The 16,185-nt window shown below is 47.3% G+C and overlaps 2 protein-coding genes across 8 annotated transcripts in view; one reads left to right on the forward strand and one right to left on the reverse strand.

The window, feature by feature from the left end:
* Positions 1-899: 899 nt before the first annotated feature.
* WIPI1 (WD repeat domain, phosphoinositide interacting 1) overlaps positions 900-16,185 on the forward strand; it is a 31,159-nt gene continuing 15,873 nt past the window's right edge. For all 4 annotated transcript variants that reach the window (XR_015721253.1, XM_087854192.1, XM_045814015.2 and 1 more), the window contains exons 1-4: positions 900-1,088; positions 6,443-6,525; positions 7,873-8,042; positions 12,745-12,841. Coding sequence is in view for 3 of the 4 variants with exons in the window: in XM_087854192.1 (XP_087710318.1) it covers positions 1,009-1,088; positions 6,443-6,525; positions 7,873-8,042; positions 12,745-12,841 (430 nt within the window). In the remaining variant the exon portion in view is untranslated. The remainder of the gene's footprint in view (positions 1,089-6,442; positions 6,526-7,872; positions 8,043-12,744; positions 12,842-16,185) is intronic.
* The window catches only part of ARSG (arylsulfatase G), a 127,201-nt gene continuing 118,152 nt past the window's right edge, over positions 7,137-16,185 (reverse strand). The window contains exons 13-15 of one of the 4 annotated variants that reach the window (XR_015721250.1): positions 12,600-15,660; positions 10,041-10,104; positions 7,137-8,081 (exon numbers count right to left, since the gene is read on the reverse strand). The gene's annotated coding sequence lies outside the window, so the exon portion shown is untranslated. The other 3 variants (XR_015721251.1, XR_015721252.1, XM_087854191.1) reach the window with 3 other exon arrangements.

The raw sequence follows: 16,185 nt of genomic DNA on the forward strand, positions 1-16,185 counted from the left end.
CTTGGAGATCTCATCCCTTTCGTCACATACACCATCTTACACACATTTTCTTTCTTTCTTTTTTTTTTTTTTTCAACTACAGATCAGATGGGTTTTGCCTAATTTTCCAACAGAGTGGTTTGGTGCAACGGTCTTGGTATCAGACAAATCCACATTCTACCACGTGTTGTGTTACTTTAGACAGAGTATTTACCTGTTCAGTTGGCCCTTTATAAAAAATTGGGCATAAAACATTTTCTTGTTTTATAAGAATTCAACGAGATAATCTGCACAGTTAAGACAGTGCCTGGCATGTAGGAAGAGCTCTCCAAGTCAGGGCAATCGGTAAGGTAACTTCAGATCTGTCCGGCTTTAGCAACCCCATTGTAGAATCTTTTCTCTAAGCAGCTTGAAGACTCTACAAAAGGGTGGGGCTTTGGCGTCTCACGCTCTCTACTAAACTCTGTAAGTTTAATAGACAGGGAGCTACCCGTGACAGGGGTTTGGGCGGGGTGGGACCGAGCGCGTCCGCCCGCCGCCCCCGCGGCAGCCCCGCCGCAGACGCCCGACCGAGGCCGACAGGTCGGGCTGCACTCATTCTCGCCATATCCCGCTTCGCAGCATCTGGCAATGACAACACCACCACGTGGCCTGCAGCCTTGCGTCACGCGCCTTCGCCCAATGGAGAGCCGTCTCACTGAGCTAGGGGCGGGTCGCCACCGGGGCGGTTCCTCCCGCAGCTGTCGTCAATTGGCCAAGAGGGCGCCGTGGGCGTGAACTCGTAGCCAATGGCGGCCAGGGGTGGGGCCCCCGCCTCCTCAGCTGCTTAGGTTTTGCCAGGACCCGCAGGAGGGTCTGGGCCGCGGCTGGGGGGGCGGAGCAAAGCAGGGACGGGGCGGAGCGAAGCGGGACGGGGCGGGGCCAGGAGCGGAGGGGGGCCGGCGACCCGGCCCGCGGAGCCGGCGCCAGCGGGCTGCTGAGGTGGCTGTCGCCGGCTCGGAGCTGCGGCTTCCCCGGGTCGAGTCCCCGATGGAGGCCGAGGCGGCGGACGGCCCCCCGGGCGGGGTCGAGGCGGCGCTCAGCTGCTTCTCTTTCAACCAGGACTGCACGTAAGCCGCGGCGCCTACCCTGCCAGGAGCTGGGGGAGGGGGGAGTCGCGAGCAGGGGTCTTGTCCCGTCGGCAACTTGTAGCCGGAGAGGCGCGGGCCTACGCCCCAAGAGGGCGTCGGCGGCCCGGCCGGGGCGGCCCCGAACAGGCTCGGTCTGGAGGCGGGGGGCTCTTCCTCCCCGGGCGGGGGTTCGAGCGCCCCCACCCCGGCTGCGGGCCGAGGGCCAGGAGCGGCCGGCCGAGCAAGAAGGGAGGGAGTTCGCGGGCGGAGTGGGGCGGGATAAGGCTACGGAATCCGGTGGGGGCAGAGGTTAGCGACTGGAGTGGGGGTCTGGGCAAGGAGGAGGAGAAGCCAAAACAAAGGAGATGGGTGGGGAGGGGGAAGTTGCGAGTTGACCCAAGGCGAGGTTGTTGGGGCCCAGGAAGATGGGAATACAGGAAAAACTTTCCCATTTGTCCTTGAGCATCTCAACGTGGCATCTGGGCAGGGCCTGGGACAAAGAGGCAGCCTATCCCTGTGGCCAGGCCAGCCCCCGTCCCAGCCCAGCTCAGGGTATCTCGCCTGCCGGCTGGGGTGTCAGAAACCTTTCCACCCCTCTCACCGCTTTCGCAAAGACCCCCTCGGCGAGGCAGCTTCTGCTTCTCCGAGTCCAAGGGCCCTTTCCCGGGCCCAGGCTGCCTTCTCTGAGAAGCACAAGTTCCAGTTGCTTTTTGAGTGGATTTTTAATGTTTCACTTCGATGTGCACATTTGGACTTTGGCCAGAGTGAGTTGCTGAACTGTTTTTCAGACATCTCGAGGATTCAGTCCCTTCGAAGCAAACGCCTGTTTCCTTCCCTCTTTTCATGGAGTTGTTAGACGCCAGTCCTGGGGACCATATGGAATAATCTCTTTGGAATGTGCACCCAGAGCATCAAGCAGGGATGACCGCTTTCCAGTTTCCCACTTCCTGCTGTACCAGCTTGTGTTGTGTTCCTCAGGCTTGTGCTTTGGCTGCCTGTGACGGGGCTGAGCTAATATTGAACATTCAGTGGTGTAATTAAGGCCATGCTGTACCATAAGTAACTCCGGCTTTCATTCCCTTTGTATTTCTGTTTAAAAACACCCTATGCCAAACAATATGCCTTTGTTCAAAAAAAAACTATGTGTAATCGGGTAACCGGGTAGCTGGACAGCTTGGTTAGATGAGTGACTTTCAAGCTTTTTTTTTTTTTTTAACCACAATCGACAATAAGAAATACATATTACAACACCCCATAATACCCACATACATAGAATATCTCTGAAAAGTGATTCATTACATAGTGTTTACCCCTACTGTGTGTGATCCCTTCTTTTAAAGGTGTTTGTAACTCACTGAACTGTTTTTAAGGTCAGCTGATGGGTTGAGACCCGCAGTTTACAGAAATGATGGTGGAGATAAAATTCTGACATTTTGTAAGTAGCATTTTGCAAGAGAGGATGGCTGTTGAAATGAATGCCAGAATGTTTTCCTTCCCAACTGAACACAAGACGAGGAGGGGAGTCAGTTTGCTTACTGGAAGTAAATGTTCTAAATTCTGCTTTGTAACATTGTTTATTAGATTTTTTGTAAGTGATGTTGATTTTTACTCTAGCTGAGTCCCAACTTTCTATAGCACTTGGGTAAGAATGTTATTTTCGAAGCTGTTGGGTGCTTGGAAAGTTAATTTCCTTGTCTCTACTGTCAGTTCTGTTTTCTTGGATGAAGGCTCTGCTGGACAGCTCTGTCTTGCCTATAAATAAAAGTTTTTGTCACAGTCAGTTGCTTTGAGCCACAGAGGGTATGACATTGGGTTTTAAAATAAGTCAAGCCCCTTACGAATGCATTTAGGAATATCAGTGTGTCTTTTTCTATAAGTGCAGGCTGAGTCTGGCATCCAGTGTTCCAACTAACCTTCTTCAATCATACTTTATGTTTGGCACTGTGCTAGACACTTCGGGTACATTTTTTCATTTGACTGGCAGTCTGTATTTGTCCCAAGCCCTATTCCTGTGAGAGGTGGTGAGAATTTTTTTTCCTGCAGGAAGGCCTTATGAATAAAACAAGGTTGTCATTTCAATTCCTTGATTCAGCATCTTCTGTGGCCATTGATCAATCATTTGAAATATAATGGTGATCACACTGCCATTTTCTCATGTATAAAATCCTTCTGTTCTAGGAGCAGGGTTTATGTTTTGAAAATTATTTTAAATTGCCAGAAATCTTTTGGTTAATATCACAAGACCCTAGTTACACTTTTCCGCTTACTTGCAAGCTTTAGAAACCTCAGTTTGCTACTACATGCGTGTATATTGATGTGAAAAAGTCCATGGAAGGAAGTTTAAAAACAGTAATTGCTACGGAGTATATTTTAAAACATTTTTTTGATTCATAGGAATAAAAAGGAGGCTTTTAAAGCTGAGGTATAATTGACATACAGTCTTATATTAGTTTCAGGTGTACAACCTATCGTGATTAACATTTGTATATCCTGGGAAATGGTCACCACAACCAGTCTACTTAACATCTGTTAACTTACGAAATTAATGCAGTATTAGCTACTGTTACTTCCCATGCTGTACATTAGCCCCCATAATATATTTATTTTATAACTGGAGGTTTGTACTTCCTGATCTCACTAATTTCGTACCCCTGCAACACCCCCCCCCCCCCGTCTGGCAACCACCAATCTATTCTTGTAACTGAGTCTGGGTTTTGTTTTCTTCTGTTCATTTTGTTTTTGTTAGATTCCACATATAAGTGAAATCACGTGGTATTTGTCTTTCTCTGACTGACTTAGTTAGCATAATACTCTCATCCGTGGTGCTGCAAATGGCACGATTTCATTCTTTTTTGTGGCTGAGAAGTTTGTGTGTGTGTGTGTGCTCACGCACGTGTGCACACGCGCATTCACACCACATCTTTATCCATTCATCTATCGATGGACACTTAGGATGTTTCCATATCTCGGCTGTCGTAAAGCGGCAATGAACATAGGGGTGCATATATCTCTTTGAATTAGTATTTTCATATTTTCTTCAGAAAGATACCCAGAAGTGGAATTGCTGGATCATAGGGTAGTTATATTTTTAATTTTTTGAGGAAACGTCCTACTGTTTTCCAGAGTGGCTGCACCAGTTTGCATTCCTATGAATAGTGCATGAGGGCTGCCTTTCCTCCACATCCTCGCCAACACTTGTTATTTCTTATCTTTTCGCGAATAGCCACTCTTACAGGTGTAAGGTAATATTTCAGTGTCGTTTGATTTCCATTTCCCTGATGATTAGTGATGTCGAGTATATTTTCCTGTGCCTGTTGACCTTCTGTATGTCTCCTTTGAAACAATGTCAATTCAGATCCTCTTCCATTTTTTAATCAGGTTGGGGTTTTTTTTGTTGTTGTTATATGAATTTATGTATTTTGGCTATTAACCCCTTGTGAATATTTTCTCCAATTCAGTGGGTTGTTTTTGCATTTTGTTGAAGGTTTCCTTTGCTGTGCAGAAGCTTTTTAGTTTGATGTAGTCCTACTTGTTTATTTTTGCTTTTGTTTCCCTTGCCTTTGGAGTCAGATCCAAAAAACGTCTCTAAGACCCAGTTCAAGGAGCTTACGGCCTGTGTTTTCTTCTAGGAGTTTGATGGCTTCGGGTCTTCCATGCAAGTCTTTAGTCCATTTTGAGTTCACACTTGTATCTGGGACTCAGATGGTAGTCCAGTTTCATCCTTTTGCCCGCAGCTGCGTTTTGAAGTTTTAAGATGCTGCCCACTTGCCCTCCAGGTGCTGTTTGTCACCACTAATGCTGTAGTTCTGGGTGCCAGACCCCGGTTCTGGGCGCCCTGCTGCGCTTGTGCAAATGTCTAGCACAGCACTTTCGCCCCCCGCAGGTTGGAGGGCTGAGAAACAGAAGCAGCTCCCTCACCGGTTAAAAGGTGACCATAGTCTCCAATCCCTGTGTCCCAGGGAAGAACAAATGTTTGGGTAGAAAAAAAACAATCCCAGGGAAAATCAGGTGACGTCCTCTTTTTTATTTTTAGGCTAGTGAAACAAGAGCCTTGGCCATCCAGGCTTGCCCCAGGAAACTGCTTATATTCGTCTATGCTTCCCTGTGAAGAACACATCTCACCTTTTCAAATATTTGTTTTAAATGAGGAAGCTGGGCTAATTTTGAGGTCCACTTCGGACTATTTTAAGGTCCACGTCAGCTCTGACATCCCACTTTCCCAGGGTGGAAGTGCTCAAGGTCAGACTGCTTATTCTGAGCGTGCCCCCGGTAAGGTTTTGCTCATCACTGAGGCGTTGAGGGCAAAGCAGGAGAGAGTGGGATGGGGATCTCAGCTGCTGGACAAAATTGACTCCTTTGCTCTCATCGTAAAGCCAAGAAACCTGGCTTTACCCTCTGTCTTTATCTATTGGTTGAAAGTGAAAAAAATAAAAAAACAAAAAAATTTTTTTTTAGCCCATATTGTTCCAGATGAGTGTTGAGCTTTTGTTGTGTTGTTGGTTGTGAGACTAACTTTGTAGATCATGGTATCCAGCAGATTTCTCAACCCTGGCTGCACATGGGAGTACTTGAACTAAAAAAAGAAAAAGAGAGAGGAAGAGAAGGTGGGGGGGTGGGAAAGAAAGAAAGAAAGAAAGAAAGAAAGAAAGAAAGAAAGAAAGAAAGAAAGAAAGAAAGAAAGAAAGAAAGAAAGAAAAGGAAAAGAAAAGAAAAAAGAAAAGAAAAGAAAGAAAGAAAGAAAGAAAGAGAGAGAAAAAAGAAAAGAAGAAAGAAAGAGAAAAAGAAAGAGGAGGAAAGAAAGAGTCTTAGTGTACGTCTGGGGATGAGAGCTACTGGTGTAAAGTATCTTGGATGTTTTCATGGAAAGCGATAGAAGGATGCATGCGTTAAATTGTACCTACTAATGACTGTGCCTACTATGGTAGTGTATTCATTTTTTAAGCAAAAAAAAAAAGGAAATAGAAAATTTACCTCTGGGTAAAGTACGTCTCAAACAACCAGAAGACGCCTAATCGTGTTGGGAGTTAAGGCCAGGATGAATATTCTTAAGCATTCCATTTTTCCTACTTCTGTCCAGTTGGGAAAGCATAGTTGCGGGGAGGTTTGACATTTCTTTTGATGAGTTTCAGATCTCTTACCCATTTCACAGCTGCGGTTGTCTCTGCCCTTTTCCGATTTAATGTACCTGCCCACCTGACGACTGTTTAGATAGTTCTCAAATATCGCGATACCTGAGGACGGTTGTCTGTCTGTCCTCTACGAGACTGGGAGGAAAGGGCATGTCTGTCTTCGGCAGATCTGGGTCTGGAGTACAGTACCTCTTGTCATTCCCATGCTGTCATTATCTTCCACAGATCCCTAGCAATTGGAACCAAAGCCGGTTATAAGCTGTTTTCTTTGAGTTCTGTGGAGCAACTGGACCAAGTCCACGGAAGCAGTAAGTGTGTGTGTGCGATCTCAGGGACACCAAATCCTCCCTCTAGACTTTAATCTGTGGTGCTCCTGAGCCGTCTGCATTTTTCTCCCTTAACTGTCAAACTGAAGGAGTCAGTATTTTTCAGGTTTAAATATAAATCATTGCCTCCACTTGGTTTACAAAAAAAAGAAACCACAAGTAAGCCCTGAGATTTGGCAATATCTTAGGTAACATTTTCTTTTTATATTAAGAAATCCTTTGTTTGAAACCATATTGTTGACCCTTCTTCATATACGTTTATGCCCAGCTATCAGTTTTTATCATTGTCAAACCAGAAGGTCACTTATGATGTTTTTGCCATTATATTGGCCCTGTAGAAGATCACGAATGTTCGTCCAGTCATGGAAGTATTTTCTTTGTTTTAGTACAGCAATATGATCCCATTTGCGTAGTTCATATTGAAGATGTTGAAATACGTTAGTGAATACCACAAAAAATGCAGCTTAGAAACATGTCTCTTATTTTCTCAGGGTAAGTAATAATTTATGCCGTCCTAATAGTGAAGAATACACAATCTTTGGATTTCCTGGAAAGAAAGTGGTTTGGTAAACAAATACCTTGGGTCCTTAATATATTTGTAAGATATTATTTTTATTGTACCATTTTAAGGAATACTTCGCTCTGTATCTGTCTTCTGTCATTCTCTGTGGGACCTGCCCATGCACAAGGAAGGCATGCATACAAGATGTTCTCAGAAAAACACTGAGATGTCTACCAAAGGGCACTCAGGAGGCTTACTTATCTACCTTCTTCCTGAGTACGGAAGTCCTTCCCTGGTCATGACACTCATGTCCAGAGTGTCTTCAACAAGAAAGGGATTGCAGAGAGGGCCAGGGAGCACAAAATGAGGAGGGGTTACAGACTTAACTAGGTTACTGCCCCCCCACTCGTGGCCGTACCCATAGTACCTCTCGGCAACAGGGACCAGAATTCTGAAAGCAGAGGTTCTCGGAGTAGACACTCCTTTGAAACCTCTCATGGAGAAAGGGTAGATTGAGATTGTCCAGGCCTCCCAAATACGTTTCACAGAGCGAGCGGTGGTGCCCGAGGGCTGGTTCTACCTCACAGAGGGCATCGGGGAAGCTCTGGAAGACCTGACTGTGGGTTCTGGTCACTAACGTTTTCTTTAGGTGTTGGAAAGGGCTCTGGAACTGCGACCTTGGGAAGCAGATAAAGCTTCACGGTGAGGGGAAGAAAATCATTGCCAGTGGTGCTAAGGGAGGGCGCCCAGGCAGCAAGACCTAGAGGCCATTGGCTAACTGCAGGGGAGGCTGAAATCGGTGTTACCTCGGCTGCTTTCCTTCCCAGATGAGATCCCGGATGTCTACATCGTGGAGCGCCTCTTCTCCAGCAGCCTGGTGGTGGTGGTCAGTCACACGAAGCCGCGACAGATGAACGTCTATCACTTCAAGAAAGGCACGGAGATCTGCAATTACAGCTATTCCAGCAACATCTTGTCCATAAGGCTGAACCGGCAGGTGCGTGGGGGCGACCTCTCGGGTCGCAAGGCTTCTGCTCTATGGGCACCCAAGAAAAAGAGGACTGTCTTTAGACATGAATGTTTCTGAACCACGCATCCGATTCTAAAAGGGATTTGAAGACTCAGGCCTAGTATCACGGGGACATGGTGAGCCTACTCCGGGCACCAGTTTCGGTGATGTGTCCTCCCTGGTCCTTCTGCCTCGTGTCCCTTCTTGAACATGGGCCCCTGGTGGAGTGAACCCTCTTCTGCTGGATGCAGGCTGGGTGGAAATCTGGCTCGGACACTGCCTCATGAGCTACGTCGTGGGCACTGCACGCAGAGGAACATCTCTCTCTGGTGTGGGCCCTCGACGGTGGCATTCACCGCAGACGGGCAGTAATGCCTCTCAGAATGGAGCCCGAGGATGAGCGTGCCCCCCGCCCCGGGCTAGCTCTGAAGGCAGTTGTAAAACTGCCCCTTCTCTTGCTCTGTCCTTGGGCTTTCCCAGTGATCCAGGTGCCCAGGCTCGTGCTCCCACTTTCTTTCTCCCCGCTCACCCTTACAGATCTTACTTGTAGTGGTTTGGTTGGTTGGTTTTTAGGTTTTTTTTTTGTTTTTTGGTTTTTTTTTTTTGCCAGAGAGAGAGAGAGCACAAGCAGGGGGAGAGGGAGAGGAAGAAGCAGACTGCCTGTGGGGCAGGGAGCCTGATGTGGGACTCGATCCCAGGGTCCTGAGATCATGACCTGAGCCAAAGGCAGACGCTTAACCAACCAAGCCACCCAGGCGCCCCAGGAAGGATTATTCTTATCTCAAACATATATTACATTCTTTTTCAAAATAGAAATTCTCCTTAAATAAATATTTGGGGGTATTAGTAGAGTTTCCATTAAATCATTAGATTTGAAATCCTATAAGAGTAGGCACTCGATCTGTTGTGTTCACTACTATAGGCCTGATAGCGCCTGGGGGACAGAAGCGCTCAATGCGTATCTGTTTCCCAACTGCCTGTTAAATAAATAAGCAAACAGATTCTGTATGTGACCGTGCAGATCTTTCTATTCAATTAAATATTCCCTGGACGGCGGCGGTCATTGCATTCATCCAGGACAACGTTTTTTTCTGTCTTCTTACGTAAACTATTAAATGCTAATCTTTTTTTTTTTTTTTTAACAAATGAGACAAAGTGCTCCTTCAGTTTATGAGGAGGAAGAGACTGTTTCTTTGAGTTGGTCGACTACTTTGACTGGATACCCACTCGTGTCTATATAAAGCGGTGGGGTAGAAAAGAGCCCGAGAAGTAGGATGTGGCGGTATTTAAGTAAGGAGCGGGAGTAAAGAAGGAAATAAGCCCAGGCTCTTGGCCAGGGAGGGAAAGGCATTTGAGAGTTTTTGACTTGAAGGTTTTTAAGCCCAATTCTTGGCTCAAGGGCTCTCTCTGAAATCTGTTGGTAGCACATTAAATTTCATTGCAAAACCTTTCGTCGTTGTGTACAGTGATAGCCAGTATATGAAAATTAAATCCTGCTTTTGGTACCTGGTTGTCTTTTTAAGATTGTTTTAGCCAGGGGCACCCGGATGGCTCAGTTGGTTAAGTGTCTGACTTTTCCACTTAAGTCATGATCTCAGGGTCCTGGGATCCAGCCCCTTGTCAGACTCCCAGCTCAGTGGGGAGTCTGCTTCTCCCTCTTCCTCTCCGTCTGCCCCTCCCCTGCTCGTGTGTGCGCTCTCTCTCTCACTCTCAAATAAATAAATCTTTAAAAATCTTTTGAAGAAAAAGATTGTTTAGGCCAAAGTTCTATAAAGATCAGAACCCTCAAATAGTATCTATAGAATTTACTTCTCTCATTTCTCTCTTACTTGCTGACATTTTCATTACCTAGTGGGACAATGATTACTCAAGGGTCTGAGTCGGCTGGCCTTTTGATGCCACCCTGTCCTCAATATAACATCCATGACTTTTGAGGTTCTCCTCCCCCAGCTTCTTGAGAACATTAGTGCCCCTAGCGCTACTCACCTGTCAACGGCCAAGTTCATTGGAACCCGCTCAGACACCTCTCTCCTCCTTAGCATTTCTTCTCCTAAAAGATGATTTGAAACAGGTCTGGAACATGTTTGGGGTTTGCTTTTCTTAGAACGGCCAGGCTCAGCCGGCAGCTTTGGGGTTGGGCACCTGCTGCAGCCCTCCCGCCAGGCCATGGTCCCTTGATGCCCAGGCTCTGCCGCCCCCTGCAGGAAATGAACGGGAGTGAGAACCGCGTGCCCTGCCTGCTGTGGGGTTTATCGGGGTCTTGGGGCAGTGCGGTTCCTTTTTTAAAAACAACAGGAAACCATCAAAGATTTGCGTAGGGAGTTATGAGAAGAGAACATCCCTATTTTCTTCTAAATACATAGAAAGGAAGCATAGTTAGTAATTATGGTATTTTTCACTCTCAGTTAATGTTTTGCCCCTTATCCTTAATTGAGGAAATGCATCTTGCGGAATAAAGACGCCACACCCGATGTATTTCCATATGTAAACTTTGCCAGTGCTCCGACCATCTGCTCCGAGGGTCCCTGGTTCTTCAGGGGGATGTTCACTGGATCGAAGCCTCTGGAGCTACATCTTAGTCTGTGGTGCTTGAGGGCAGGTGCTACCAATATTTTTTTAATCATCAATAGGAGTTATTACTTCTAAATCCTAAATAAAACAGTTGATGATAGCCAAGGTGACCGGGACCGAGCGGAGTTGGAGGCCCTCCCAGGGTTCTGCTAGGAATTGGAAAACTGGTCGCTAACGAGCAGTTTCCAGGGTCACGCTGGTCCTGGAGGCCTGCTTGCATGTGAACTTGAGACGTGGTACCTCCTCTCTCCCCCTCGCTGTTATCTCTCTGTTTCCCTCCCATTTAATTCTTGTCCGTGGCCAGCAGGGGTGACCTGAAATTCACCGACTAGGCCACACAACAGCTGGTGCTGTGACAGCTAGTGGGACAGAGGCAGACAGGTGGGACGAGCTGGGTATAGAGGCTGTTCCTACAAGGGGCATATGTCGAGGACCCAGTGTCCTGGGGATTGGGTGTGGGGACACAGGAGGCTATCAGAAACCTAAGAATGTAAGCATAGAGTACTGTAGTCCAAACCATAGAAAGTGCTGGCAAAAGGCAAAGCGATCAGATAAATCAGGGAACATGTTTCACGGAGAAATGCTAACATTTACCATCAATTTTGAACCCTATTAGAATTTTTTTTTTTTTTTACCCCTCGGCACCCAGACCTGAGACCACAGAGGCTTAATTAAAATCGAGGAAGGCGTCTGCATTTTCTTTTTCTGCTTGATAAAAGTGATGGTCTCCATTTTTCGGAGCTGAGAGAAGTCATACTGGGAAAACAGCAGGGCAGGGCTGTTCCCTGGAGGAGAGTCTACCAGGTTTTTTGGTAGTATTTTTAGGTGCCTTCCTTTCCAAGTGTTGTCGTTTGGGATAAAAGGATCTGGCCTGAAAACAGAGGCTCTCAAACTCAGGCGTGCATCAGAATGACCGGGATACTTGTTTCAAACCTCCCAAACCAGAATTTCCAGGGAGAGGCCAGGCCTTGCCCCTTAGGTGCTCAGCTGGCTCATCAAAGCCTGAGAACCACTAGCTTAGAGGAAGCCAAGTCAGGCTTGTGCAGGGGGTGTGGGCAGTGCTCGGAGTGAGGGAAGTGCCACCCGACCAGCCGCTCACCGGCACCCAACATCCGCGCTAGTACTGAGCTATGCATTCCGTTCCTGTACACGCCCAACGTCAACCCCGTGGGCTGCTTCCACTTGGTAGAGAGCATGGCCACTGGGAGGAAGCTCTGCACCTGGCGAGCCTCGTTTGAAAAGAAAGAGAAGGGCCTCCCTGCACTGCAGAGGGAAAGGAGCTGAGCCTGAGGTGGGGTGGGGGGGTCACTAGGAAGATCATAGGGGGGCGCCCTGGGACCAGGTGTGCACATGAAGCCGGAAGGGCTTCCCCGTTCCCTTTGCCGGGGCTGGAGAGAGACACAGAAGTGGGTCTGGAGGAAAGTGGAGTGGAACGAAAGGAAAGCTGGCAGTGCTTCGGAGGGAGTAGAACGTAAGATTGGTGATTCGGAGGGAGCACAGAAACCCACGTCTGTGCGGGAGGGAGCCTGCCTTATGAACACTGAAAGGGAGCCTGTCCGATGGGAATAGGAACCAGAACGGTCACCCAAAAATGTCCTAACTGGCAAAGGGAGTCTGATCAGGAGGTGTTCAGGAATCCCTGTTCTAAAGAGGAGAAAGTACCGCATACACACACACAAAATCTCAATGTCCTTTCTTTTTTTAAAGATTTGATTTGTTCATTTGGAAGAGAGAGAGCGCACGCGAGGGGGGGAGGGGCAGAGGAAGAAGAAGAAGCAGACTCCCCACTGAGCAGGGAGCATACGCTGGACTCAATCCCAGGCCCCAGGATCATGACCTGAGCCGAAGGCAGACGCTTAACCCAACTGAGCCACCCCCAAAAAAATCAATTTCTAAATGAAAATTTTTAAGATCTCATATTTTCTGCTTCTGTTCAGGTGGATAACGTGTGCGTGCGTGCGCACGTGTGCATACCTAAACATAATCTTCAACTCGATCGTCAAAATCCTTCCTCCTTTAGGCTTAGAAGCAAGTCAGGGCTCACATGAAAGATGAGTGGTTCGGTCGGTCCCTTTCGGAGGAGCTGGCCCCGTGGACTGATGAGTCTGTGTGATTGCAGAGGCTGCTGGTGTGCCTGGAGGAGGCCATTTACATTCACAACATCAAAGACATGAAGCTGTTGAAGACCATCCTGGATGTCCCTGCAAACCCAACAGGTGAGCTCCAAAATCGGGGGAGAGGTCCCCACACTCCAAAATCTCCTACCCAGCTGCTCCTTTCACTGGCTGGCTTCCTCAGTCAAAAACCTGAAGCAGTGTTCTTATGGGTTCAAGTCTCAGTGATGTGTACCTTGGAGGTTTGTCTTCATGGTGGCGGAGCCCAATTATGTTGGGCTGTGCACCTTTCAGGACTGCGGCCTGCGAGAATCCCCTTTCTTCCAGGACCCATTCCCAGCAAATGTGTCGAGGCGCTTAAGGTAGACGCGTGGGAGATTTCATGCATCTGATATTAAAAGGTGTTTACCCCTAATTATTTTCTGTGGTTGTTCCCTACAGAGTAGGTGTAATAATTTGAAGCAGGTTTTGACTTGGTGTGTCTGCGCGAGTTGGAGAAAGGCTCTGAGGAACGTGTTTTATGATGTTACAATGAAATCTGTCTACTTCGGGGATGTGCTGGGATACTTGGTCTTCACTAAATCCCTCGGATACAACGCTGTTGAGCCAGTCCCCCACGTAAGAATGGGAGTAGACTGGATTGGGTAGATTGAAAGAGCAGATGACGAGTATGAGCTCCCTAGGCAAGGAGGAAACGAGGAAGAAGCCGTTGGTTGTGTGGGATGGTGAGGGGTCATCACACAGAGCAGCTGGTGTGTCCAGGGATTCAGGTTAATATCTGTGAACTGAATTCCAGGTTACTATCAGTAAGTGACAGCTTCTGTTTACGGCAGTTTCCTCATTCTTTGACTTCCACTAAATTTCAAGGTCTGTATGGCCCAACCCAAGTTGCCGGGGTTCTTTGGGCCTCAGATTTTTTATCTGTAAAATGGGGTGGGAGTACCCGTCTCGCAGGATCAGTTGAGAATTACAAGAACTCTTGTTTGTGAAAGTGACCAGCTCCCAGCCCGCCACGCAGTAAAATCTCCTATGCCTGCTTTCCTCCCCTCATCTCTATTATATACATATAATAAATTTCAATTACATAGATCCCCTCTTTGCTAACCTCAGTGCTTTAAAATTTCAGCCATGAAAAAATATTTTCAAAGATCAAAGCCATTGAGGCCGTTCGAAAATTCTGTGAGATGATGACTTTAAAGCGTATTTCATAAAACAGAGGATGCCAAATGAAGGAGCTGTGGATGTCGGTTTTTTTGGTCTAGGAATGTGAGGTTGAACGGGACCTACTGAAGATGCACTACGTGCCCCCGCCGACAGCGGGCGCTGTCGGGTACAAATGCCGCGCGCAGCCCGCGGGACCCAGAACGTAGCCACGCCAGTCCCTGGAGATAGGCACTTTGCGGGGCCAGGCCCCAGGGTGGGACTGTGGGGTGCAGACCGCTGAAAGCAAGATGTGTTCTTCTGCAAGGGCAGGCAGGAGAGGTGCTGCCAAATCCCAGCAGAACTCCCAGCAGAAGTGGACCTGAGCGGGACCTTGATGGATTTGGGCAAGGGAACATCCAGGTGGCCAGGAAGCTAGAAGCTGCCTTGCTTCTCCATTTCTCTGGTAAGATAGGAGTTGGCACAGTCAGGCCGCTCTCCAGTGGAGGGGGCTGTGTGTTAGCGCTGCTGTCGCCTTCCCTTGCCGCTGCCGCCGTCTGCTCGGCCCGCCAGACAGCTCTGCCTGCCTGCGGGACTGGGCCCCTTCCTCCCGTGAAAAGCAATTTCTCCCCATCTACTCTTAATTTCTAGCAAATGGAGCTGTTTTCCTTAGCTCAGAAAAGTCACTGGTTGCCTCTCTTTTTGCAGTTTAAACAGGGAGAAAAGAAGGTTTGAAAGGGTGGGCCTTTTGTATTTTATGTTAGAGAGAATGGGTATTATTTATAAAGGAATAATTTTATCTCGAGAAAAATTAGAAACAGTGGGAGGTGTTTTCTCCCTCTCAGATAAACGTTATGAATGGATTCAAGGACAGAGTTAGCATTTCCTTGTGAAAGACCCTGGGAGGGTTGAAAGACCAAAATGCGTCTTCTGACACCTTTGATGTTCTTTGGAGAGATAGCCCAAGACTTTTTTTCAAATCCTGAAATTTATAATTATCATCTCAACTTCCACTGAGCTCCCTTTTTTCTCCAGTAAAAGAGAGATGATAATGGTTATCCCACAGAGTTATTTTGGGGAGGATTAACTGAGGCAGGCAGCAAGCAGCGAGAGCAATGGCTAGACTCAGGGGCCCAGCCCCTGCCTGGAGGGCAGCCTGACCGTGGTCAAAGTTACACTTGCCCAGACATGACCAATTCCTCGCCCAGCGGGCTCAGAGCTGTCAAGCCCAGGAATGTAAAATTTTCAGAGACAGGGAGTCTCCTTTATTTGTTCTCATTCTCTCATTTATTTTCTACACTAGAACATAAGATGGAAACTCGGGCTCTTGATTTGATCGGTGCTTCATGTGTACACGAGGGAAACAGAGTCCCTTGTCCAACTGGCTGGAGGACACTCATGCTGAGCAGCTTGTAACCTAGTGAATTACAGATAAATGACACACACAGAGCTCTATCTTGGCTCCTCACCCTGCATCTCATGCGGCTGTAAATTTCCTTCCTTTTGTCTGTGTCCCGGCCATTCCTGTTGTGTCGAAGATTGCAGGCTGTTTCCTTTAAAGGGTTTGGCCAGACGGGGCTCGAAGTTAATTTCCGGCCAGCACAGCAGTGTGTGTGCTGAGCAGTGAGAGTGGAGATGTCCACACAAGTTCAGCCAAGTGCAGAACTCGGCTGTGCCATCATCTTACGACCTTGTACCGCACACCGAGGGAGCCGTCTATACCACCCAGCAGTGTGTGCAGTCGAACAAGGTAGCGGTTCATTCCCCAGCCGGTGCTCTTTCTGAAAAGGGTAATACAGGCGGGGTAAATGGCTCTCATTTGCAGTCGCCTGCAACACTTGCAAATACAGAGATTTCTATTTTTGAAAATTGGAAAGCACCTTCTGAGACATTAATCAACCCAGGGGGAACTGCAATGTGTATAAATCACTGTTAACTTGTTTTAAGTTTGTCAAGTCATACTATAAATACCAAGGTGGGGGTGATTTAGAATCACAGGACTTCCTTCTGATTCCAGCCGATGATCCGATTGGTTCTTGCACTGCAGCAGAATTACAGCCCAACAATTTCAGGAAAGTTCCAGCTGACAGTGATTTATGAGAATGAGTGTCAATTCTAAAACAAATCCAAAAGTCACATCAAAACCTGATTCCTACATAGAAAAAAGACTGGAAGAAAATATGCTCAAATATTGAGAATAGTGAAGAGCCTCTAGATTTTAGAATAACGAGTGATTTTTTTTCTCTTTATACTTTTTCGGACTCTGCAAATCTTTTACACTATGACTTTTCTCTTGTAAAATGATA

Source organism: Ursus americanus, chromosome 23 (genome assembly GCF_024610735.1).
Source record: "Ursus americanus isolate L20-20 chromosome 23, mUrsAme1.1.p, whole genome shotgun sequence".
NCBI lineage: Eukaryota > Metazoa > Chordata > Mammalia > Carnivora > Ursidae > Ursus > Ursus americanus.